We start from the raw sequence: 25,524 nt of genomic DNA on the forward strand, positions 1-25,524 counted from the left end.
TCCTTGAAAAATGAGTAATATTCTGAATTAGAATCATAAATAAAATGTAACCAATAATAAATGCAACATTACAAGTTATTATAATCTTAACTTCCATATTCAGAATAGGACAAAATGTGGGTAGGGGAGGAGATGATGTGAGAAGAACAACAAAAATGGAGAGGAGAGGAAAAAATCTGTGTCCCAAGTCAAAAGTTCATTCTCTCACTGGTTACTACACCACTCAAGACAAATCTCTGATCCTCAGAATTTCTTTACTTCCTGGGTTCAACTCCTTTAATTCTAGCATCATTCCTCTTTTAGTTCTTATGCTGTAGCTGAGCATGCCAAGAAGTATGTATTGTCATATAAAGGATTGTTCTTATAAAAGTGATCTAAATTCTCTCCTACTTTTTATTTCTAATTCTCTAAATTCCCTTTATTTTGAAGAAATAAGTTCTAAATTTAATTATAAAGCAGACAAAGTTCAGGATAAAATTTTCAGAGAAGTTCATAGGCATGAATCATGACCATAAATTCAAGTGCCCCAGAAATATCACTTTACTTTCAGAACATTAATTTATATTTCAAGTTGCCATCCTATTGGGATAACAGAAAACCTCAGTCCTTCTTCGAATTTCCCCACCCTGCTGCTTCCCACACAAAGTTATGCCACAGTTCAAGAGTCTCACATAGTCCCATGTGTTTGGGTAGTGGGCATGAGAAGAAGGTCTGATTCTTCCTCACTGGTTCACCAGGTCGCCCTGCTAAGGAATGCTTACTACCCTGGTCGCATCACTCTTTGGGTCTAGTGTATCTGCTTCTTCTGAATCAAAATGAGGTTGCAGGAGTCTCTCTACGACTACTGATGAACATGACTGCCAAGAATACCATATTCATCTCCCTCTGGGATCTTGCTGTCTTTCAGACTACATGTCCAGAAAGCACGGCAGAGTGTCCTTGCTTCCAGACCCCTAGACTCCTCTGTTCTTCTCATACCTTCTCCCATGTTAGAGGCTTTTCTAGTCTCAGAAAGTTTTCTTTATTCATTTTTGAGGCCAGGGGACTCTTTTTTCACATTTGAATTTTTTTTTTCCTGCTTCCCAAACTTGATTCAAGCATTTAGACCCAAGCTTTAGATTCTCTCTATCTTATTTATTGAAGCATTTCAGGTGTGTGGTGGTGGCAGCAGGTAGATTCTAATGAGCGAAGGGAGAGAAAGAAAAAAAAAAAAAACTAAGGGTAAAAGAGACTTGGGTAAGATATTGGGCTGGGAAGAAAGAGGGACCCACAAGATGCAGAAGCTGAGGGTGGGAGATGACTGATGTGCATGTCCCAGGAGGAGTGGAAAGGAGCCCAAGGCGATCACAGAGGGTGCTTCAAGTGAAGAGTCAGGAACAGGACTTGGGTGGGGGCATGCGTGGGGAGGGGTGTGGGATGGGAATGGGGGGATGAGGACAAATATGTGATACCTTAATCAATAAAGAAATTTAAAAAAAAAAAAAGAAAGAAAAAACAGGACTTGGAGGAAGGTGATCAAAAGATGCAAACTTCCAGTTTTAAGAGAAGTGAGGACTAAGGTGAAATTTTCAGAATGGTGACTATAGTTAACCCTGCTGTGTGATATATAGGAAAGATGCTCAGAGAGTAGATCCTAAGAGTTCTCATCACAAGAAGAAATCTTTTCTTTTTATTATATCTACATGAGACGATTAATGTTAACTAAACCTATTGTAATCATTTCAAAAGATATGTAAATCAGAACATCATGTGGAACACCTTAAACTTACAAAGGGATATATGTCAATTATCCTATATATAAAAAGCCTGTGGTGGTGATGCCCTCATGCCATAAGGACCAATCACCAGGAGGGTGCTTGCGCGACAGGCGGGTGGATGGGGCTATGTGCACTGCTAGGCGTGAAAGGTTGGGCAGGGACATGACACTGTGTCCTCGTGGGCACCAGCCAGATTCTGACAGGATGGAGAAGGGAGCCAGATACCCACACCCAGGACTTGACTCTGGGTATCGCAGCGCCAGCAGGGTCTTGATGTTGTGTCCCTGCTGGCACTGGCCCAGACTCTGACAGGATGGAGGAGGGAGCCGGATACCTGCACCCGAGACCCAGACAGCAGGCTGGAGGGAGCTCCATTTCTCAAGGAATCCACTGAATCAATGATGCTTTTATATCATGTGTTTGTTGTTGTTATATCATGTTGTTATTGTTTATTTATCTTAAAAAATTATATATTACTTTCATATACATTTTTCTAATTTTCTTTAATCTCTGACACTTCTATTATAGAGAAAGGGCAAATGGTGATATTAAAATATTTCTTCTAATTAAATCCCTTTCAATGTGCACAAATTCATGCACCAGGCCACTAGTTTATTAATAAAACTAGAACGTGGCAATGGATACAGGCAGTACAATAAATAGAAAAGCATGCAACTTTAAAGAAGGCCCATCTGGGTTCTAATCCCAGTCCTACAATTTATTGATTATAAGATCTTAAGAAAGTCATTAAACCTCCTTGGGCCCCATTTTCCTTTTGTAAAAAATGGTGATGGTGGCAGCCCATTTCTATTTTCTCCCTATAGTACAGCTAGATGTTACTTCATGAAACCACATGATGATACCCAAAATATTTAATAATATTCAATAACCAAAATGACATCAGCGCTGACCAACAGAGTAGATACAACAGCCAGTCAGAACTGTTGCCGACTATAAACAATCAGGGAGGCTCCAGCCAAATGTCTGCTCTGCAGAATCACATTCCTCCAGAGGCATGAACACAGGGATAGCTGCATAAATAAAGATTAAAGAAAGGTGAAATCCAAGAAGACCCAAAAAATGCATACCTCAATAACTCACAGGAGCATTTCAGTAGCATTTTCTAATTTATAAAGTACTTTCACAAATATTGTTTGAGTTATTGAAATTGGTATCTGGAAAACATGGGATTGAATGTTCTCAATTCATGTCCATTGAATGCATTTATAATGTGCAAACACAGTTGCTGCAGCTGAATAATGGGGTAAGAAACAATCCCTACTCTAGGGAGCTTACATTGTACTAGAGATTTCGACAAGATACCATTGATTGCTCCTTTTCCAGATTTATTACACAATAGCTAAAACGTGTTTCTTATAGTTAGTAAATTGGGCTTGAGATTAGAACCCAGATCAGCCTCCTCCAAAGTCACATGCTTTCCTGTTTATTATGCCGCCTGTATACACTGGCAAGTCCTGTTTCTGAATCTTCACTTGAAACACCCACCCTGATCAGCCCTGTGCTCCTTTCCAACTCCTCCTGGACCCTACACATTAGTCATCTTCTCCCTCTCCCAACCTCAGCTTCTCCATCTTTGTGGGTCTCTCTTTCAAGTCTAAGAACTTTCCCGAGTCTTTTTCATCCTTAGTTTCATTTCCTACATCTCCCACCACCCCCTGGCCCTGCCACACACACAATAGAATCTACCTTCTGCCATCATCACACACCTGAAACTGCTTCAGTAAGTCAGGGATACTTAACCAACTAGCCCTAATATTAGATATAATTTATATGAACTAATTACCAGGCTCTGCACATATATTATCTGATTTCTCCTCAGAAAACTTCATAACATATTATGATATTTAACTTTTCAGATGAGGAAATGGAAGCACAGAAAGGCTATGACCCTGATTTGCTCAGGATCACATAGCAGTTAAGCAGCAGAGCTGGATGGGAATCAAGGTTGGGCTTACTGCCAAGCTGATATTCCTGCCACTCTATTACAAGGCCATCATTCAGCTCCCATGGATCCCTCTTTTACAGAGGCTCTCAGGAAGATTGGTTTGCCAAGCTAGCCAATCACCAAAAAAGAAGCCAAACATCTTTGTGGGGGGAAGAGGGTAAGACTTGAAGGCAAACATCTATTAGCCCATATCTTTAAGCCGGGGTTCTTTTCCCAGCCTTACAAAGAAATCAGCATTCTGGAGAAAGGGGCTGATGTGTAGATGATTAAAGAGTCCAGAGATGAAAGATAATTTTGAAAGGCATTGGGGGGTCAGAGGATCTTCAGCTAAAGGAAGTTAAGGCTCACCTTGTCTAAGGACCCTGAGCTATTTATTTAACACAATTTGTCCTAAGGCAAAGTGGAGATAATACACCTCAAAGGGTAGGATTTCAAAGGGTACAGAAGCATTGTCAGTTTGGGGAATAGCCTATAGCTGTTCAGGTGTTTGGCCAACAGGAGGTAATAAAATGCCCTGAGCTGTCTGGCAGCAGACAATCCTATTCAGGTTTGGGGAAAATGCCATTTAGCCCAGGGGTCCTCAAACTACATTTAGGTGTTTTTGCCACCTCTGCCTGTCCTGCTTAGCAGCCGATTTAGCAGTGTGCATAGGAATTTGTTCATAGTTGTTTTTTTTTAAACTATAATCCGGTCCTCCAACAGTCTGAGGGACAGTGAACTGGCCCCCTGTTTAAAAAGTTTGAGGACCCCTGAAGCTGTTCCAACAGGTAAACTACATATGTGGCTCAGCCATTGTTGAGCCGCCCAAGCTTCACCAACCTTTTAGTGAAGCTCCTGTAATTACATGCTGGAATTGGTTCCCAGCATCTTTAACCTACCTTTAGACCTCCTCTCCCTGAATAATCTAACTTGATCTAAAAGGTTACTCGGGCTTGGTTAATGAAAGACCCCTATAAAGTCCACCAAACCAGAAACAAGAAGGAAGGACAGGGTAAGCAGGCTTCATTCAAACCATCTCTCCTTAAGTTTATCCCTTGTCTCCTCCACCCTGGGGAAAATTATCCTTTCTACAACAGATCCAGTTGAGTGGAGAGAGGCTGGCTTGGACAGAGAACAGATAGGATGCCCATTTTTTATTTCCAGTCATGCCAGTGTCTTGATGTGAGACTCCCTGCACTCACTATGTCCCTGTGCATGTCCTCTACAGGAGTGCAAAGAAATTTTATTGAAAGGTATCTGCTCATGGTTGCATTGTTGTCACATGTAGTGACTTCATAAATAGCTTTGGGAAAGTCATTTGGGAAACGGAATAACAGGTGGTTGATTTTTTTTTCTCCTCCTTTATTGGATTGTACTCTGAGTTGCTATACAAAGTTGTACACTTTCCCAGAAATGTGCTCATACATGCCTCCCAAATACAAACAAGCAGGTCAACGACCCAGTGTTGTAATGTACCAGACTGAGATCTGCTTGGATAACGCAGGAGAACCATTTGTCCTTTTGTAATAGGGCAAATAGTGGAGGGCAGCAGGAAGCCAAGCAGAATGCTAAAGTGCTAAGGCAGAGAGAGGAGATACAGAAGATATAAGAGGCTGAAGAGGGTTCACATCAGTTTCCAAGATAGCTTCCAATTCTTGGTGAAACTCCCAGAGGGAGACTGATAAATCATGAAGTTAATTGCCATTCTTTTCCTTTGTTCCAGGCTGCTAACAAGTTTCGCCCAAGAGGACCAACAGCAAGAAATTGATTGCAATAATGAGGATTTATTTAAGGCTGTGGATGCAGCTCTGAAGAAATACAATGATGGAAGCAAAAGTGGCAACCAGTTTGTATTGTACCGCATAACTGAAGTCATCAAGATGGTGAGTGAGTTGTGTTTAACCTTGAGGTCATTTGGGATTTGTGCTATCACTTGAATCCAGGACACACACACACACACACACACACACACACCACAAAAACTGATAATTAAAGGTAGAGGCTTACAGCTCTTAGAAAAGACCAACCCCATTCTCTGGGCTGGGACTTAGACAGGGTATGACTAGTCCTCAAGCCTCCAAGGTTGGTCTCCTGGGTCATCAGAGGACAGGTATCCTAGGCTGAAATTAAAGAAAGGTAGATGGAGTCATTTGAAAGGGACTATGTAGAGTGGGAAAATCCAGGAACTCAGGCCACAGCAAGAGCATTTACTGGGTGACTGGCCTTAAAGTAAAATATAAAGACCTCCAGACCTTGAAGAGGAGGAAATGTTTAAGGGGGTATGTCTAACACATACTGTATAATTTCACACATAAATGCAATCTAAAAAAGTCAAACTTAACAGAAGCAGAAAGTAGAATGGTGGTTGCCAAGGACTGTGGGAAGGGAGAGATGGGGAGGTGTTTGTCAAGGGTACAAACTTTCAGTTATAAGATGAGCCTGGTCACTTAGCTTAATGGTTGAGCATCAACCTATGAACCAGGAGGTAGTGATTCAATTCTCGGCCAGGGCACATGCCCGGGTTGCAGGCTTGATCCCCAGTGTGGGATGTGCAGGAGGTAGCCAATCAGTGATTCTCTCTCATCATTGATGTTTCTATTTCTCTCTCCTTTTCCCTTCCTCTTTAAAATCAATAAAAATATATTTTTTAAAAATAAGATGAGTAGGTCTTGGGGGTCTAATGTACAGCATGGTGAATAGAATTAATAATACTGTATTTGCCGGAAGCCAATTCCAGCGTGTCAGCAGGGCTGAATCATCTAGTATAGCTAAACAGCATTTCCCCAGAACCTGAATAGGATTGCTTGCTGCCAGACACCTCAGAGCATCTTAAATCTGCATGATATTGCCTCTTGTTGGCCAAACACCTGAACAGCTGTAGTCTATTCCCCAAACTGACAATGCTTCTGTAAACCCTACACTTTGAACTATTTTATCTCCACCTTGCCTTAGGACAAGTTGTGTTAATAAATAGCACGGGTCCTTAGACAAGGGGTAGTCTTTAGTTCCTTTAGCTGAAGCTCCTCTGACCCCCAATGCCTTTCAAAATTATCTTTTGTCTTTGGACTCCTTCTTAATCTATGCATCAGCTCCTTTCTCCAGTTTGCTAAACCCTTTGTAAGCCTGGGACAAGAACCCTAGCAGTATTGTATACTTGAAATCTGCTAAAGGGCTAGATTTTAAGAGTTCTCACCACACACACAAAACAGGTAATTATGTGAGGTGACAATGTGTTAATTAACTTATTTGTGGAAATCATTTCACAATGTATGCATATAGCAATCATCTTCTTGTATATCTTAAACATATGAAATTTATTTATACCTCAATAAATATAACTCAATAAATTATACCTCAATAAAATTAGGATAAATGAGGGACAGTGGGGTATGTCAAAAGGAGTCAGAAAAGAAGTTAATACAGTTCTACTATATTAGATAAAATACCTACCATGAAGTCTTGATGGCTGGATGCATCAAGGGTAACAGCAATGCTCTAGTTGATTTTGAATATTTTTTATCACTGATGGATACACTCAGGTTGAAGATAAATCCTGACAGGATGTGTGATTCCAAGAAATACAACTGTATGCATCAAAACTATTAGGTTGGGGAGGGAGCAGAAAGGAGGGTTTAGTTGTGATTATTTTTTTGTTGTTTATATGAAAGCATTCAGAATGATGCAACTGAAAGGGAAAAAAAATCAAAATCAAACAACCTTTAGCTTTATTTCTCTTTAAAGTCAATCATCATCTCTTAATAAAGGAAACATTAAGCAAACCAGGCTCAGCGGATCACTCTTCTCTCCAAGGACACCCCAGGAAGAGTTTGCCTGGGTGGCTTTGAAAACAAGCAAATCAGATACAACACAAGAATACTTAAAGAATGTATATGGTATCATGTAGCTCTGTGGTGTTTCTTTCCATAGGACGAATGCATATTTGACACATTGCCTTATTGCATAACTGACCTATTTATTATCAGATATAGATGTCTTAATACCGTTGAAGGAGTGACACCACAGGACATTATAAATACGTGGTCCCATGGATGCTCTTTTTTGCACTGTCCATGACATCCCAAGCCCAATAACCTTACTCGTATACCATGCCTCTCTCCACCAACTTTTTCCAACTCCTTTAATTCATTGAAGTCTGTGTTTTCCACCTTTTGTTGTTCCAGTTCAAACAATTAACTAGGACAGTGGTCGGCAAACTCATTAGTCAACAGAGCCAAATATCAACAGTACAACGATTGAAATTTATTTTGAGAGTCAAATTTTTTTAACTTAAACTTCTTCTAACACAACTTCTTCAAAATAGACTTGCCCAAGCCGTGGTATTTTGTGGAAGAGCCACACTCAAGGGGCCAAAGAGCCATACCTGGCTTGCGAGCCGCAGTTTGCCGACCACGGAACTAGGGGGACTAAATAACTACCCTGATTTTCTTTTTTGTGGTCTTTATCCTGAACATTGGGGCCCAGTCCAGATAATGATCTTGGACACTGTAGAAAAAGCATCAAATAGGATCATATGACTTGCTGTCTAGCCTTAGTCAATAAAACTGTGGGACTTTTAAATAAAAGTCTCATGTAAACATCCTGCATCCAGCATTGTTGAGCTGTCATCAACGTTCTTGTGTCTGTTTTACTGTTACAATATTAGATAAATATGGAAGCAAAGCCATTACACAGAGTCACTTTTAAAATCTGAATTCTGGTTCTGTTTTTTAAAGAAATGTAGAAATTCTTAATTTGTATCTATTTATAGTTTCAGCTTTCTTCAGCTACCAGTGTATTATCCATCTTTAGCATAAAAAACCTGGCATAAGAGATTTTTGTTTGTTCACATATGATACTCTTAGACCCCTTCATATTTAGAAAATTAACATCTTTCTTTGGGGGAAATTCTTGGTTATTCTGCCATAACAGAATATGTATTAACTTGTAGATTCAGTGGTTGGATACCTGTTTAATCACATGCTGATATTCCAGAAGGATTTCTTGCACTGGTGAAAATAAAGATGGGACACAGGGGGAATATTTTTATTTGAGATGTACCCTGTTTAGAAACTAGAAGTCTTGTATCATACAAAAGAAAACAAATTATTATTAAAGGGGAAAAAAAGCAAAGTTAAAAAAAATAAGCTTTCAATAGTTTGTTAAATGAATTTCACCATGTCTCTGTGATAGTTTACTTTGGTGGAAGAAAAATCCATCCATTTGACATGATGAGATTAAAGAAAAAAGCCCAATGGGCTTTTTTTTTTTTTTTTTTTTTTTTCTTGAACGTAACATTGAGCCATTCTGTTTTACAAACTAGTATAGTCATGTGAGTCCTGGTGCCCTCAGCAATATTATTGGTGTTGTCATCATAGACTGACTGACATCTGTGGCAAATGTTCTGTTGTTGTGTGTGTGTGTTTTCTAAAATGTCCACAGAATCACTATCACCTACCACTTTATCAAAATCTGAGACCTGAAACGAACCTCGGAACTGTCGTGTTTGACTCCATCATCTCCTAGATGCAAATACTCTTCGGAGTGCAGGCTCTGAGAGAGCACTGCCCCTGGACTCAGCAGACCCGGGTCTGGGTTGGCCTTGCCTTTCCAAGGTGGGAGGCTGCCTAAGCTCTGCCCTCTCTCCTTGGGCCTCCTTTCTCTCACCTGCAAAGTGAGGGACGAGGCAACATCACCTCTCAGGTCTCTTGCTGCTCCAACATGCCAGGATTTTGCATCTAAAAGCTCATCTAACTCAGAACCTTTGAGCTTTAAAGTTTTATTTATTATTTTATGACATGTTAGGAAAAAAAATACAAATAAGAATATTAAAATTACTCACAACTAATCTCATCATCCAGAGATACCTGTTAACATTTTTTTTCAAAAAATGAAAAAGAAAGTACTCTTGTTTGTTGGTTTGCTTTCTAATTGTAAAAATAATATATATTTGTTTTCAAAAAAATTCTCAGACAATTTAGGAATGTTTGTTTACAGAAGAGAGTAAAAGATAACCATACATCCACCATTGAGACACAACATGTTAAGAGCTTTGCTACATAACTTTTCAGGCTTTCAAAATCTTATATGTACATGTAATTGGTTTCTATAAAAATAGGCTAATACATTGTATACTACTTTGTTACTTAAAAACACATGTTTATAAATATATTATGAACATTCTTCCAAGTATTTATAACTTTCAATATTTTTAGTAAATGTTTTGCTCTTGTTGAATTAAATCAATATCAAATATTCATAACTGCAATGGATCCCTCTCCAATGGTCTGCTGTTATCAATTGAATGAGCCTTATGTATCTTTGATTGCTTTTTTTCCAGGAAGGCCAAGACACATTTTATTCTGTCAAGTACGAAATGAAGGAGGGCGACTGTCCTGTTCAAAGTGGCAAAACCTGGCAGGACTGTGACTACAAAGAACCTGGACAAGCTGTAAGTGTGATGGTCTGGAGCCTCCAGTTTTCTCAATTGAAACTGCCAAATTATTCTATTAGTGCTGGGGGTGATGAGTACTGTTGAGCCTGTTTCTGAGGGGTGAACATAAACCCTCAAATGTGTAGAAAAGTGAAATGGTTGATGTCTAAGTTCTTGCATAGACAGAAAGGGCATGAGGGGCCAGCCATGAGATGTGGAGAAAGCCCTCCCATGAAGAGGGGACTCCTATGACCAACTGGGTGCTTTATTTGTGCAGACCTGAGTTGGAATTCTACTCTGCCTCTAATTAGCTGACCACTTTTAACCCATGGGCTCCCTTGAAAAGGGGAGGTAAAATTGACCTAAATTGGAAGAAGAATGGAGATACAAATGAAAAGATCTTGTTTTAATAACAAGATACCTTAACCAAGTGCCTAACATCTGTTTGCTACACCACAGCTGGTTGTTTGGCCTTGCCTGATGGGGCTAACAGCCAGTATCTGCCAGGAAGCAAACCACTCTTTCCACAATCCATGGACTCACCTCTTCAATGTGTCAAAATATTATTGGTGGAAATGGGGTGTCCACTGGTGGGAAGTGGGGGATCCCTTTCTCCATGGGATGATGGCGGTCCAGTCCTCAGGATATCTTGCGAAAAAGAATTTTCTAAGACTCACAAAGAAAGATGAGAGATCTTTATTTGTGTGGAATTTCATATCTGCATTTCTAAAGCGCCATTTCCCTTAAACCAGTCGTAAAAGAGGTACAGCTAGGGATTCAGAGAGCCAAAAGCCAAACCAATGTCCCAAGTTTCCATTCCATGGTGGAGCTGGGTCCGGTACAGCATCAGGCTAGTTCCCGACTATTACTCCATTGTATGTGTGTGTATGTGGGGTCGGGAGAGTATACGGCTGTGGTCCATGTGGGTGCATGCAGGGGAGTGTGTCCCCTGCAACAAGAGAGCCAGGAGCCCAGTGTACAAGAGAGGCAAGTGAGAGAAGTCCTTCGTTTAGGAGTTTAATAACTGAAATCTTCCCGTGCTTGCAGTGGCCACACCAACTATGTTCCCAGGTGTGACTGACAGACAAGTACCTTCCGTATGTCACCCAGACTTTACTGGGCATGTGTCTATTTGGCCTTCCCTTTGCTCCTTTTCAGTTAATAACTGGTTATTACAATGGTATCAGAAACTCCGCATCCTCTGTGCAGTTGAACCCTGAAGTTGAACTGTAAGAGGAGAGTCTGGCAGGCTAGTTTTAGGGCACTGTGTTCACCTTGGTGAAAAAGAAATATTTCCTGTGCTCCAAACATAGCATTATTTTAAACCTCACTATCTTCACTGCCACTCCTCCTGACATCTCATGAATATCAATGACTTGTAAATAATAATTATTAGGCTATAAAAACATTCATTCTTGTGTCTCAAAACTCCGTTAGAAAAGAATATTAAGTTTTAAATAAGAGAAAAGCCATACTTAGCAACAGCACTAGGTGCACTTCTCCATCTGAAAGATTAAGATAAATGGTCTCCTTTTTCTTTCTTTCTAGGCCACAGGAGAATGCATGGCATCCATCGGGAAGAAATGGAATATGGAATTCTCCGTGGTTACCCAGACCTGCCACATTACTCCAGGTAGCTGATATATAGGGTGGCACTGCCCTGGGAGGAAATGACCCTTTTCCTTGTGGAGCCAGGAGCATAACCTGGACAAAGCCCCTTCCCAGAGGGCAGTGGGTGGCTGCACAAGGCCATTTGCAGCCTTGGGGCAGAGGGAGGGAGGAGCGGGGGGGAGAGGGGATGGAGGGGCGGGTTGTGTTGGCAGAGTCCTGAGGTGGGGCCAGGCTCCTGCCAATCATCCCCTGGACTCTCCCTGGACAGCAGAGCTGGATTAGGTGTGTGCTAAGGTCCTGGGAAAGGACTAGAAAACAATGCCACATGCTTCCATTGTGGGGTGTCCTAGAGCCAGAAAAGCACAGGCTTTGAGGTCAGATCCAGCCTGCAGTCCTTCAAAAGCTCTTCACCTTTTTGGTTTCCCTTTTCCTTAAAAGGGGATCATAGTAATGCTCACTGCAGAGGGTTATTGTAGACTGAAAGTAAATGGCAGGCTTGAAGTTACAAGCATAAGAATGCATTGATGATCATCAGAATAAAAGTAATCATAGCTGACATTTATTGAGCACTTATTACTAGCCACAGTGCTAATCCTCTTACATTGTTGATTTATTTAATCCTCACAACAAGTCTATGGGGGCAAGTGCTAATATTCTCATTTTACAAATGAGGAAACCAAGGCCCACCACAGTTTAATATCTTGCCCAGTATCCCATAGCTCGCAATTAGCAGAGTGGTATAGTAGACCTTGTAAGAATGGAGCAACTTATGCAGAAATATAACCACTATTAGCTCCTTCCCTGTGTTGGCACAGTGGCTGGGTGCAGAAGAATGGGCACATCTAGGGAATGTCAATCACAAAAGCCAACCCAGAACTGGCCTTTTGCAAGATACGGTTTTAGTATAGGAGGCTCCAGAACAGCATCCTCAGCCACACTCATGAACATCAGTGGAGGAGCAATTGTTCTATCTTGGCCTTAGTCATCAATAAGGGACCCACGAACACTATATTTCTTGAATTTCAGCTCTTGCAAGAAGTGGCATTCAAAGAAAAATAGTCCAAAATAGAAAAGAAACCACAATTATTTTTTTTGATTTTTGGAGTAGCTTTTTATTATTCATTTTAAGCACTTTAGCTCATAAGCAAATTTTCACATGATCCAGAACACAGCACTTATATACTAGGAGAGGAAAAGCTCTTTGCCACAATTACTACTAGGTCCACAATCCCTTATCTGAAACCTTTTTGGCCAAATATGTTTCAGAATTAAAAACCTTTTTTAAATATTTTAAAAATCTCCCTAGAAATGTTGGAGCAGGATGAAAAATCATTCCTTCGCCTGGAAAAACTGAATTTGCATCTTTCACCCTCAAAACACTGCTCCATCTCTCCTCTTACCCCAGTCAGAGCTGCGTTTGCCGTCAGCAAACCAGCCTCTGGTCTCTACTCCCTTTCCCCTCCCTCTTCTGTGTTCATCAATCTTTTGTTCTCCCATCAGTTCTCCTTTCCCTTGTAAGTCCCCTCCAGTTTGTTAACTTTGTCCACTGCCCTGATGCCACATACCTTCTGCAAGGGGAGAGCAGTGAGGAAAGCTATGAATAGTCACCCAGCAAATCTTTTTTCTGACACACAAGCTTATGGAGTGAGTGCCAAGAAACAGCTGCAAGGGCAGTTGTGTTGACCTACTCGCAACTGAGGGACACTGTTGTAGAGCAGTGGCTCCTGCTTCTGTTTGGGTCCTACACATTCGGACAGTGAGAGCCCAAGGCAAAGGGGCCCAGGATGCCTTCATGACTTCCCCTCTACAGCGTGTGCCTCTACTGACCCGCGGGTTAGGGCTATCTGTTATAAACATTACTTGGTAACTTAATACAAGCTCGCTCCAGTTTTAATATTTTACCTTATTTTATTAAAATCCCATCAGTGGCACCCAATCATTACTGCTGACCACTCCTAATTCACTTCAGTGGGTCTATGCACACCCTGAAATTATATGGAGGACGTTGTGAGTAGCAGCATTTTCCTGGAGAGGGCGCCATAGGTCTCATCAGGTTCACCAAGGAGCCCATGACTCTTGGAATATAGTTCATAACCCTTGGCCTCCGCAGAGTGGCCTGGGCTCCACAGCAGAGGACTCTCTCTACCAATTGTCCAGACCTTAATTGCCAGTCACTGCCTCCCGCTTTAAGTCCAGGTAAAAAGTATACACCACATCTCACACGCTGCCCTGACTCATCCTGTTTTCTTGAGAGCCATTCCTCCCTTTGTTCCTTCTTCTCAGGCTCACACTTTATGTTGCCCAGTTGACCTTGACCGCTTTACACCCTTCTTAGCTCAGACCTCTTCTCCTCAGGAAAGTCTTTCTTGAGCTCACTCTGGGCTCCTGCCTTTTAAGCTCTTGTCGAATTATTTTGAAATATCCATCTGCAGTTCTGTCTCTCCCACTCAATTTGGCCCAACACCTTCACCACTGCTAGGGCTGACCAGAAGACCCTGAATGAGGGATGAACAGATTACTCAGACACACTTTGACTGTGAAAGAGAGGGCTAAAGGGCTCCTGGCTCTAGAAGCCAGAGCAGCCTGGATTGCCTGCCTTGTTAGCCTTTTATTGCAGTTTTTATCTTTAGATACAATCAGTAGGGTGAGTAATCTTGGGAGGACACATGTGTTTACATTGTCCTCTAGGCAAGGGCATCCAGGGATTAAGCATAAGGATTCCAGTAAACACCTGGGGTCGGTATGTAATCAGACTTGTTTGGAAAGGTCAAGGAATAATTAGGGGCGCCGCCTTCGACACTCCCCTATGTCTTCCCTAAGTCGGAATTCTGATAAACAGGGCAGGCATCCTTCCACACACTACCCTTTTATCAGAATGTCCTCCTTACAACATTCCAACCAAGTCTCCTGTGCTCCCCAACACACCACAGGGACCATTACTAACAAGTTAACGTAAACACACAGTCTACCTCAGCTCCTGACATATTACAGCAGGAACAAAATATGTACATGTTTGTTCAAATGAATTGATACAAAACATTATATCCTGAATGAGACTTCAAGGAGCTTTAATTAACACTGAAAAATAAATAATACTATATCTGTAGTGTTTTACTTTTTTATAAGAGGATAAATTAATGTATTATTTATATAATTTACAATGATTTTTAAATAAATTTAAAATAATTATGCACAATAGTATGCACATAAGATGTTCTAAGTCAATGGTAGGGTTTTTTTCCCTCTGAGAAAAAAGCAGTCTTGTGTTCTCTATTTCTAATACATACTAGAATTTACTAGAAAGTTTGTTTTCCAGGGTCTTGGAAATTATCTTACTTATTTAGGACAATGTATCTGAATGTGGGTTTTGCTCATTAACGTTGCCCTTTTGCCTACTCTTTCTTTGTCAAGCTGAGGGCCCTGTGGTGACCTCCCAGTATGAATGCTATGGCTGCATGCACTCCATATCGACTGCCCCCCCTGACTTGGACCCTGTTCTGAGACATGCTATTCAACATTTTAACAACCACACTGATCATTCCCACCTCTTTGCTCTTAAAGAAGTAAAAAGGGCACAGAGACAGGTTTGTGCTTTAGTTTTCATTTCTCACAGTATTGTTAAAATTAGTTGGATCTTTATGTTTAGGGTTTCATTGCCTAAAACAAACCATTGGTCAATAGAAAACCTATGATTCCATGACTGGTGGTGAGGGAGCTCTTTTATGTCCTCATCTGACTGGCATAGGAGGTAAAGAGCTTGCTCTTGAGTCAAAGTGATTCGGATACTGCAATATATAAAGGGCAAAATGTGGCTAATCAAATCCCTGGCTCTGAGGTTGGTTTTAATGAATGGATAGTCAGAAATACATGTTTTTCTGAGAGATGGTGAGATGAAAAGATCATTCTAGCCTTAAGGTTTTAAGAAAATTACATTATCACTTAGCTATCATGAGTCAAACGTGGCTCCAAAATATTAAATGGTACCCAAACAGTTGGCACAACTTTCTGAGCACTCGCTAAATCAGGGGTCCTCAAATTTTTTAAACAGGGGCCCAGTTCACTGTCCCTCAGACCGTTGGAGGGCCGGACTATAGTTTAAAAAAAACAAAACTCTGAGCAAATTCCTATGCATACTGCACATATTTTATTTTGAAGTAAAAAAACAAAACGGCAAAAACACCTGCATGTGGCCTGCGGGCCATTGTTTGAGGACGCCTGCTCTAAATTATAGTTTTCATATCATTAAAGGAAAGTAAATACTTGAAAATCTGGCCTTTTCAATGACCCAGTTCACTAAGTCTTTACAGACAGTTGACTGGGTCCCTTCTATTTCAGTGTCTAATTATGAGGGATCTACTTTAGTCAGTAACAGTCCCTGCTTTAAATAGACCATCCAACTTCCCTTCATGCAAGAGCTTGTTCTACTCAATTATGTTCATAGCCAGCTATTGGGGTGGGACTAGTTCAAGATAAAGTAGCACAAAACTTACTATCTGGGAACCTGAGAACTTATCAGTAAAGGCCATTCTAGCTCCAAAGTGGTTTTAACCATGTAGAAGAGTATTATTACTATTTCACAAAATTCAAAAGGACATTATTTTTCTATTCCCTGGCAGAGGAAATATTGCTAGTTTTTTCTTAAGAAAATACAGAAATTCCACCTATATATTGCTTTTTTTTTTTAGGTGTGTAGGAGTGTGTGTGTGTGTGTGTGTGTGTGTGTGTGTGTGTTGAGGAGAGTGAGAGTCATAAAGTGCTCAATATTTATTCAGCCAAGAGTTTTGCCTAGTAATAAGAGTTTATATTTTTGAGTGCTTGCAATATGCCAGGCAGTGTTCTAAGTTCCTCATAACATAGTGAATATAATGTTTAAACTGCCCTTTAACTATTCAATTCAACATTATTTCAGGTGGTGTCTGGATGGGACTATGAAGTTACTTACTTAATTCAGCAAACTAATTGTTCCAAGGAGAATTTTAAAGTCTTAACCCTAGACTGCAAGGTCCTTCCCAATGGTGTAAGTAGGCAAAAATCGAATAATAACGTTATTAGCATTTGGTGTCCAGTATTTACAGGTGTGGGAATACTCAGCTACATTGGAAGACTCAGTCACTAAGATTTTAGATGACATGCATGAATTCACAGCCACATTCTCCATGTCACTAGTGAAGCTGCCTTACCTACCTGGTCAAAAGATCTGTACATCTGGCAATAAGCATTTACAGATATAACCAGGGCCTGAGATAAAATGATGCTGTGTCATGTTTGTCTGTCCATGTCTTCACACTTTCCTGTCTCCCTTTCCTCCCCACCTGCTTAAGATCCTTCCCGGTGCTCCTGAGCTCTGCGCAGGACACTCCTCAACTTCAAACTTGCCTTTGCTTATTTTCTCCCCTCCCCGACCCTCCCCTTCCTTTATTTTTAATAACACATCCTGAGCCTCCACCACTTTATCAGAACCAAAATTGTGTTACAAGAGAGGATCACAAGAGAGGATCAAAAATTAGTGCATGTGCAGATGCCTAAGGCCCAATGACCATCCCAGGATTTTAGCAGAAAATTGCTTTAAACAAGGGATTGCTTCAAGCCCTTTAGTCTGTTATTCTACTTTTACAATTCCATTATGTGGGAAGAAAATGAGAAACCCAGACAGTAAGATGTTAATTTCAGCATTATTATTACCAGAAAAACATTGAAAATGTTTTCAACATTAAGGAATGTTTAAATAACTTCCAGTATATCCACACAGTAGAATATATGCAGCCATTAAAAGTATGTTTACAGATTTTTTAGTGACTTAGTAAAATGGTTATAATATGATAAGTTAAAAAATATATAAAATTATAAATACATATTTATTTAAATATATAAAGTAAATGTAAATATCAAAAGTGATGGAGGGGCCCTGTCTGGTTTGTTCAGTGGATAGAGCATCGGACTGTGGACCAAAAGGACCCAGGTTCAATTCTGGCCAAAGGCATGTTACTCGGTTACAAGCTCCTCCCAGGACCCTGCAGGCCCACGTTCAGGGTGCATGCAGGAGGCAACCAATTGATGTGTTTCTCTCACATCAATGTTTCTCTCTGTCTTTCCCTCCCCCTTCCACTCTCTCTAAAATCATTGGAAAAATATCTTCAGGTGAGGATTAACAACAACAAAAAAAGTGGTCAAGGGGAGCATTTGAGATCTTGCTCCCTGTCATATGTTGTTAGTTTGCCTCAAATAAACTCATAAAAAAATTTTAAGTAATGAAAAAAATATGCAAAACTATAAAACATTGTTAACTTTCAGTTCCACACATATCTATGTTTCACTCCTAATTTTATTGGGAAAGCCTCTAGAATTTTGTTATTTATAGTATTTGCTATGGATTCCAGGTAGGCATTCTTGTCATATTAAAGAAGCATCCTTGCATTCCTGCTTTTGAAGAAGTTTGTTTTATTTTTAAATAAGAAATTGGTATTATCAGACTCATAGATACAGAGAACAGACTGACAGCTGTCAGAGGGGAGACAAGTTGTGGGGTTAGGTGAGAAGGATGAAAGAATTAAGCAAAAAACAAAAAAACAAAAAAAAACAAACCCCAAAACTCACAGACACAGATTACCAGAGGGAAAGGAGGTGGGGGAAAGTAGAAGATAAATGGGGGATAAGTGATGACAGAAGGAGACTTGACTTTGGGTAGTAAACACTCAATACAATATACAAATGATGTATTATACAATTGTACACTTGAAACCTTTATAATTAACCAATGTCACCTCAACAATTTTTTTAATTTAAGAAAAAAAAGGAATTTGTGTTAGAATTTAGCCAATGCTTTAAATATGTATTGAAATATCATGTTATGTATTTCTAATTTAATCTTTCATGTTGTTTTTACAACTTTCCTAATAGTAACCTCTAGATTCATAAACTCTACTTGCTTAGAGTTAATTATTCTTTAAATATGCATTTGGCTTTTATTTTTAGTTTAAGAAGTCTACATCTTTATTTATAAGTGAAAGTGGTTTGACAGTTTTCTGTGTGTGGTTGTGTGTGCATTCTATTTTTTCAGGTTTTGGTATCCAGATTATAGTTTTCTAGAATGAATTGGGTATGTTACGTGCAGTTGAGTCAGCTCTGACTCCTGGTTACCCTATGAATGAGTGATGGCCACACTGTCTTGACTTCAACAGCTCTGTTGAGCACCTATATACTCCTTTCCCTGGCTTCTTTTATGGAGTCAGTCCATGTCATATTTGGTCTTCCTCTTTTCCTGCTTCCTTCCATTTTTTAGTTAGGTAGTTAGGCACTATTTTTTGACTTGGGTAGTGTGCCACTATTTTCTATATTCAGAAACAGTTTACATAGCAAGGAACTAAATGTTTCTTTAATTTTAAAAATTATATATCTATAAAACATCTATGTTGTTTGGAGGTGAGAAAAGGAATGGAAGTTGAGAGTAATGATAGCATTCTTTGTTCTTCAGTTACTGGTCCATTCAAATTTGTTCTTGTGTTTAAGTCAGCATTGGTTATTAATAGTTTTCCAGAATAGTATCTATTTCTTTGGGATTTAAAGTAACATACACTTGTTCATAATTATTCTCTTATATTTTTAACTTCTTTGTACCTTTGCTATGATGCCTTTTTTTTTTTTTTTTTTTTTTTGCATTTGATTTTTTTCCTTATCCCAAGAATGAGCATTTGGATTTACTTTTGGATTATTTTAATAATACTAGTGCTTTCTGTTTTCTAGTTCATCCATTTTGCTTTATTGTTTCCTCCTTTTTTGTTTTGCTTAAGGCTATTTAGTATTCTTTTTCTTTTTCTAACTTCTTGATGTAAACACTTCAGTTTGAGGTTGTTTTATTTGTTTCTTGCCTCTCTCTTTTTAAATTAAGAAAGCATATAAAGCCCAAACCGGTATGGCTCAGTGGATAAAGCGTCAGCCTGTGGACTCAATGGTCCCAGGTTCAATTCCAGTCAAGGGCATGTACCTTGGTTGCAGGCACATCCCCAGTATGGAGTGTGCAGGAGGCAGCTGATCGATGTTTCTCTCTCGTCAATGTTTCTAACTCTCTATCCCTCTCACTTCCTCTCTGTAAAAAAAAAAAAAAAAAAAAAAAATCAATAAAAGATATATTTGAAAAAAAATAAAAGAAAGCATATAAAGACATGAGTTTAATTCCAAATGCTGCTCTGTCAACATTATATAAAATTCTCAGTTTTCTTATTTTGTTTTTTATATTTTTCCTTACCCAAAGAAGACCCTGACTATTTAGGCGAATGTGTTTAGATTTCCAAGTAGTTAGTTTCTTATTTATTTGTTTAAATGTATTTTTAGGAATTTTTTTCTTTTGGTACTGAGGTCAAAGGACATGGTCTGTATTGTTTCAATTTGGAAATTTATTGAGCCTTTCTTGTAACCTAACGTAAAAGCAATTGAAAATATCTGTATCATACTTATAAAAATATCATTTAAGCCTATGGATCAAATAAAAATACCACCTAAATACATTTTTATTTTTTTATTCATTTTCTATTATTTTATTTACTTTTATCCATTTGGTCTATCTTAAATTTATAGTTGTATATAAAATTTCTCTACCACCATTATTTTAATTTCTTTCTACACATATATATCTAATTTCTGCTTTATGTATTTTAACTCCATGCTTCTAGAACAGTGGTTCTCAACCTTTCTAATGCCGCGACCCTTTAATACAGTTCCTCACATTGTAGTGACCCCCAACCATAAAATTATTTTCATTGCTACTTCATAGCTGTAATTTTGCTACTGTTATGAATCATAATGTAAATATCTGTGTTTTCTGATGGTCGTAGGTGACCCCTGTGAAAGGGTCGTTCAACCCCCAAAGGGGTCGTGACCCACAGGTTGAGAACCGCTATTCTAGAGTATCCTATATAATCCTATATAATAAAAGCCTAATATGCAAATCAATCGAATGGCTGAAAGACCGGTCGCTATGATGCACACTGATCACCAGGGGGCAGAGGCTCAACAAAGGAGTTGCCTCCAGCCCACAGGACCCAACTGTTAGCAGCTGGGGAGCAGCCCCACAGATGGGCCCTGATCACTGGCTAGGCCTGGGGACCCTACCCATGAACAAATTCTGTGCACCGGGCCTCTAGTATCTTTATAAAAATAAAATTATCTTCTTTACTACCATCATGAGTTTTTTGTTACCTTGAATTTTACTTTGTCCAATATTAATAATGCTCTAGATTATTTTTCTGTTTATTTTGCTTCATATAGTTTTGATCATCCATTATGTGTAATCTACCTTTATCTTTTTTATTACAAGATATTATTCTCCAAAATGTAATATATTAAATTTCTCTTTAACTTAATATGGAAGTCTTTGCCTCTCTCTTTTAAAAAATATTTTTATTGATTTTTAGAAAGAAAGGATGGGAGAGTGATAGAGAGATAGAAATATCAATGAGAGAAGATCGTCATCTATCAGCTGCCTCCTGCACACTCCACTCTGGGGATCCAGCCCACAACTCGGGCATGTGCCCTGATCAGGAATCTAAACGTGACCTCTTGGTTCCTGGGTTGATGCTCAACCACTGAGCCACACGAGATGGTCTGGAATTCTTTGTCTTTCTAAAAGAATTTTACCCATTCAAATATATTATTTTTTAATACATTTTTATTGATTTCAGAGAGGAAGGGAAAGGGTGAAAGAGATAGAAACATCAATGAGTGAGAGAACCATTGATCAGCTGCCTCCTGCACACCATACACTAGGGATCAAGCCTGCAACCTGGGCATAGGCCCTGACCAGAAATCGAACCATGACCTCCTGGTTCATAGGTTGACACTCAACCACTGAGCCATGCTGGCTGGCTCATATGGTTATTATTTCTATACTAGGTATTCTTGTCATCTTATTTCATGTGTTTGTGTAAATACATTTATTGTTGTTGATGTTAATACCTAATTGTTTTTTATTCTCTCTTTTGCAATGGGATTAGGTTTTGTTTTGTTTTGTTTTCTATGTAAAGTCAAACATCCTATATTTAATGTTACCAGTTGTTTACTTTAAAAGTTCTTAAAAACATTTTTAACTTATTTACTTTTGAAAAACTAGGATACCGGTGAATGTACAGATCTTGCATACATGGATCCTCAGCTAAGAATTGCCTCCTTCTCACAGAAGTGTGAGATTTTACCAGGTATGCGATAATACATGTTTGTGCTCTAGTAGTACACGTTGATCCCAGACAACTGGTGAGGTCTTTTTATAGGAATTGTGCTTTAGGACCCATGATATAATCAACAACCCTTACAGCTGTACCCCATTTCTGCACAGCTGTGCTGTAGCTGATGCAGTTGGGACTGCTCTGCCAGTGGCCAGAGGGAATATGGTGACAGAAGGAAATATTGATGTTCTTTGGGCAAAGCTGACCTCCAGATGCAATGGCAGCTGGTCTTTCTTGTGTATCAGATGTCACTACATCAGGTGTTATAAATTGGGGAAGCTGAATCTCCTATTTAATCACTCAGAATAAAATCCTTTCAATTAAATACTTCTTTTATCCTGCATGTTATAATGGGGCGGGGGGGGGAGGGGAGTGAGATAGTGCAAGTTTATGGTCAAGCCAGTGTTTCTTATACCAAGAGTTGGCTTTTCTCATACTTGGAAGATGTTTGCATACATTCCACAGTGAGAAGCATCATTGAAGCTCCCTGCTCACCAGAATCAGAGGACTTAAAATTTTCCCACTAGAAAATCATTCCTTTAAATTAAGCGTTGCTTTTTACACTTTGTTTCAAAAATGCAAAAACGTAGGAACAGTGCAGCACATTGATATTGAAGGTGTAACTAATACCTTCTGATGGAAGGTTTCACTAAATACCCTTGACTATGAGGAGAGGAAAAGAGGACAGGCAGTAAGGTGAAGGTCATACAGACAACTTCTACCCACTCACTAATGGCCTTTTGGCTGCACATGGCCCTCTATAAATGAGTGCTGGACAATGTGCAGGAGAGGTACTAGGCTAGACTGTTCCTTCAGTGCACACACTGACTTAAAACCTGATTCTTCTTTCAGAGGAAGATTTTCTATCACCACGTAACTTACCTTGCCGTGGCTGCCCCTCAGAGATACCTGTTGACAGCCCCAATCTGAAGGAGGCTCTGACTCATTCCATTACAAAGCTTAATGCAGAGAATAATGCAACTTTCTATTTCAAGATCGACGTTGTGCACAGAGCAACATCACAGGTCTGTAAATTAAGCTACAAAAATTATGATATTATAGTCTATGTGCAAACTTCTTCCTAATATTGTATCTGATCTTGGGTTGGGAAATATTATACCTGGTAAAAGGAAATAAATGTCAAGTCTCAACCTCACTCCATGCTTGCTATGTGATCTTGGACAAGTCATTTAGAACTTTCCATTTTCTGTCTGTAAAGGACTGGGTTGAGACTCAAATAAGATAATATATCTCAAGCCTTGGCCGGGTAGCTCAGTTGGTTAGACCAGTGATGGCGAACCTATGACACGCATGTCAGCACTGACACGCATAGCCATTTCTGATGACACGCGGCCGCTGAGGTGGCCGCATGCCAAGGATGAAACATTTGCTGCTCCTGAGGATGAAACATTTGCGAAATAATGTTTTTTCCTCAAAGTGACACACTACCCGAGTTATGCTCAGTTTTTTGGCGAAGTTTGACACACCAAGCTCAAAAGATTGCCCATAACTGGGTTAGCGCATTGTCCCGATATGCCAAGGTTGCAGGTTTGATCCCCGGTCAGGGCACATACAAGAAGCACCCAGTGAATGCATAAATAAGTGGAACACAAAAAGAGAAATAATATATATCAGTACATTATCTTCTCGAACTTTAAAGTGTTATGTAAATTCTACCAACCATTATATAATTAATAAAATGTAGGGCAAGGAAAAGCTACTCTTATTCTCTGCCTTTCTAGAGTCGTTTCTTGTTGTCGCATCACTTAGTGCCTTGGGATCAGCCACATGTCAGCCTATCATCACCCAGACTCTCTTCACACTCTCACCTCCATGTCACTTCCCCCCTGCCTAAGTGTCCTTCCAGCCCACAAATGTGCCCTCGAGGGCTTCATCTTTCCTCCCATGCCCTGTCAATAGATAAGGAGTGACCTAGTCTGGGGGTCAGGAGACCCAGTTCTACCATTTTCCCAGCCCTCATGTCCTGGGTAACCCCCAGCTGTCATTCAGACTCACTCAGTCTTTGTGGCCCCATCTGTAAAATGAGTGGCTGGGTGAGAGGAGCCCAAATTTCTTCCAAGTCTAACAGCATTTGAGTAATCTATTCGTGGACAGATTGCTATTATAAACCTCAAAACTGGCCTACCTAAAAGTAAACAAAATAGAACCAACGAAAGTAATCAAAATAGAACCGAACTGTTTCAGCAAACCAACATAATCTGATTGGGGGGAGGGGCGGACTTCACTTATAACAATTCATACTTTTGGCTCAGTAATTGAATTTCTAGAAAATTAAAATTGAGTCTTTAGAGACAATGATACTCATTGCAGCTTTAACTATAGAAGACAACATGGTAAACTGTCAAAATGATCAATAATATAGAAATGATCAAATAATATCCGGCATATCCTTAAAATAGAGTATCAAGGACCAATTTTAAAGCATTCTTGTGAGGAGTTCTTGATGTGGGAAATGCCTTGTGTTAAAATATGCAGTGGGAAAATAAGAGGCCATAAAATTGACTATATATTCTGTTGTCAGGTGTGTTATAAAAAGTACAGAAAACAATACTGAAAGTAAACAAATGCCTCCAACTATTCACAGTGGTGGCTTTAGGTGATGGCACAATGGGCTGTTTATTTTCATCTTCTAAATCTTGTATTAGTTTCACTACTCAAGGAAAACCCAACCAAATGGTATTAAAATAAGTCAAAACTGACACTTTGCTCTCTCTTCTACTCAGTCACTTATTCCTGCTCCTGACACCATAATCTTTCTCCCCCATTTCATGGGCACATGACCCATGTTACTGGTGTACTCACATGGTACACCAATCCATGCTATTCTTTTTTAATTTAAATTCTTTATTTTCTAAAGTATTACATTTGTCTCCTTTTCCTCCCATTAACCTCTCCCCGGCTGTTCCCACCCCCAGCACATGCCCTCACCCCCCTACTGTCTATGTCCATTGGTTATGCTTATATGCAAGCATACAAGTCCTATGATTGATCTCTTACCCTCTAATCCCCTGCCTTCCTTCTGAGGTTAGACGGTCTGTTCAATGCTTCTGTGTCTCTGGATCTATTTTTGTTCATCAGTTTATGTTGTTCATTATATTCCACAAATGAGTGAGATCATGTGATACTTATCTTTCTCTGACTGGCTTATTTGGCTTAGCATAAGATTCTCCAGGTCCATCCATGCTGTTGCAAATGGTAAGAATTCCTTCTTTTTTACAGCAGCATAGTATTCCATTGTGTAGATATACCACAGTTTTTTAATCCACTCATCTTCTCATTGGCACTTAGGCCAGTGATGGCGAACCTATGACAAGTGTGTCCGCACTGACACGCGTAGTCATTTTTGATGACACGCGGCCGCTGAGGCGGCCGCATGCTGAGGATAAAACATTTGCTGCTCCTGAGGATGAAACATTTGCAAAATAATGTTTTTTCATCAAAGTGACACACTACCCGAGTTATGCTCAGTTTTTTGGCGAAGTTTGACACACCAAGCTCAAAAGGTTGCCCATCACTGACTTAGGCTGTTTCTAAATCTTCGTTTTT

The 25,524-nt window shown here is 39.6% G+C and overlaps 1 protein-coding gene across 1 annotated transcript in view; it reads left to right on the forward strand.

Annotated features, from left to right (window-relative positions):
* The first annotated feature begins 5,390 nt into the window (after nt 1-5,390).
* The window catches only part of LOC103295196 (kininogen-1-like), a 31,390-nt gene continuing 11,256 nt past the window's right edge, over nt 5,391-25,524 (forward strand). The window contains 7 exon segments of the mRNA XM_054713144.1: nt 5,391-5,585; nt 10,040-10,150; nt 11,681-11,765; nt 15,155-15,327; nt 16,653-16,760; nt 21,846-21,930; nt 22,810-22,982. Coding sequence (XP_054569119.1) covers nt 5,391-5,585; nt 10,040-10,150; nt 11,681-11,765; nt 15,155-15,327; nt 16,653-16,760; nt 21,846-21,930; nt 22,810-22,982 — 930 coding nt within the window.

The sequence above is a fragment of the Eptesicus fuscus genome, chromosome 3, assembly GCF_027574615.1.
Source record: "Eptesicus fuscus isolate TK198812 chromosome 3, DD_ASM_mEF_20220401, whole genome shotgun sequence".
In the NCBI taxonomy this organism is placed as follows: Eukaryota; Metazoa; Chordata; class Mammalia; order Chiroptera; family Vespertilionidae; genus Eptesicus; species Eptesicus fuscus.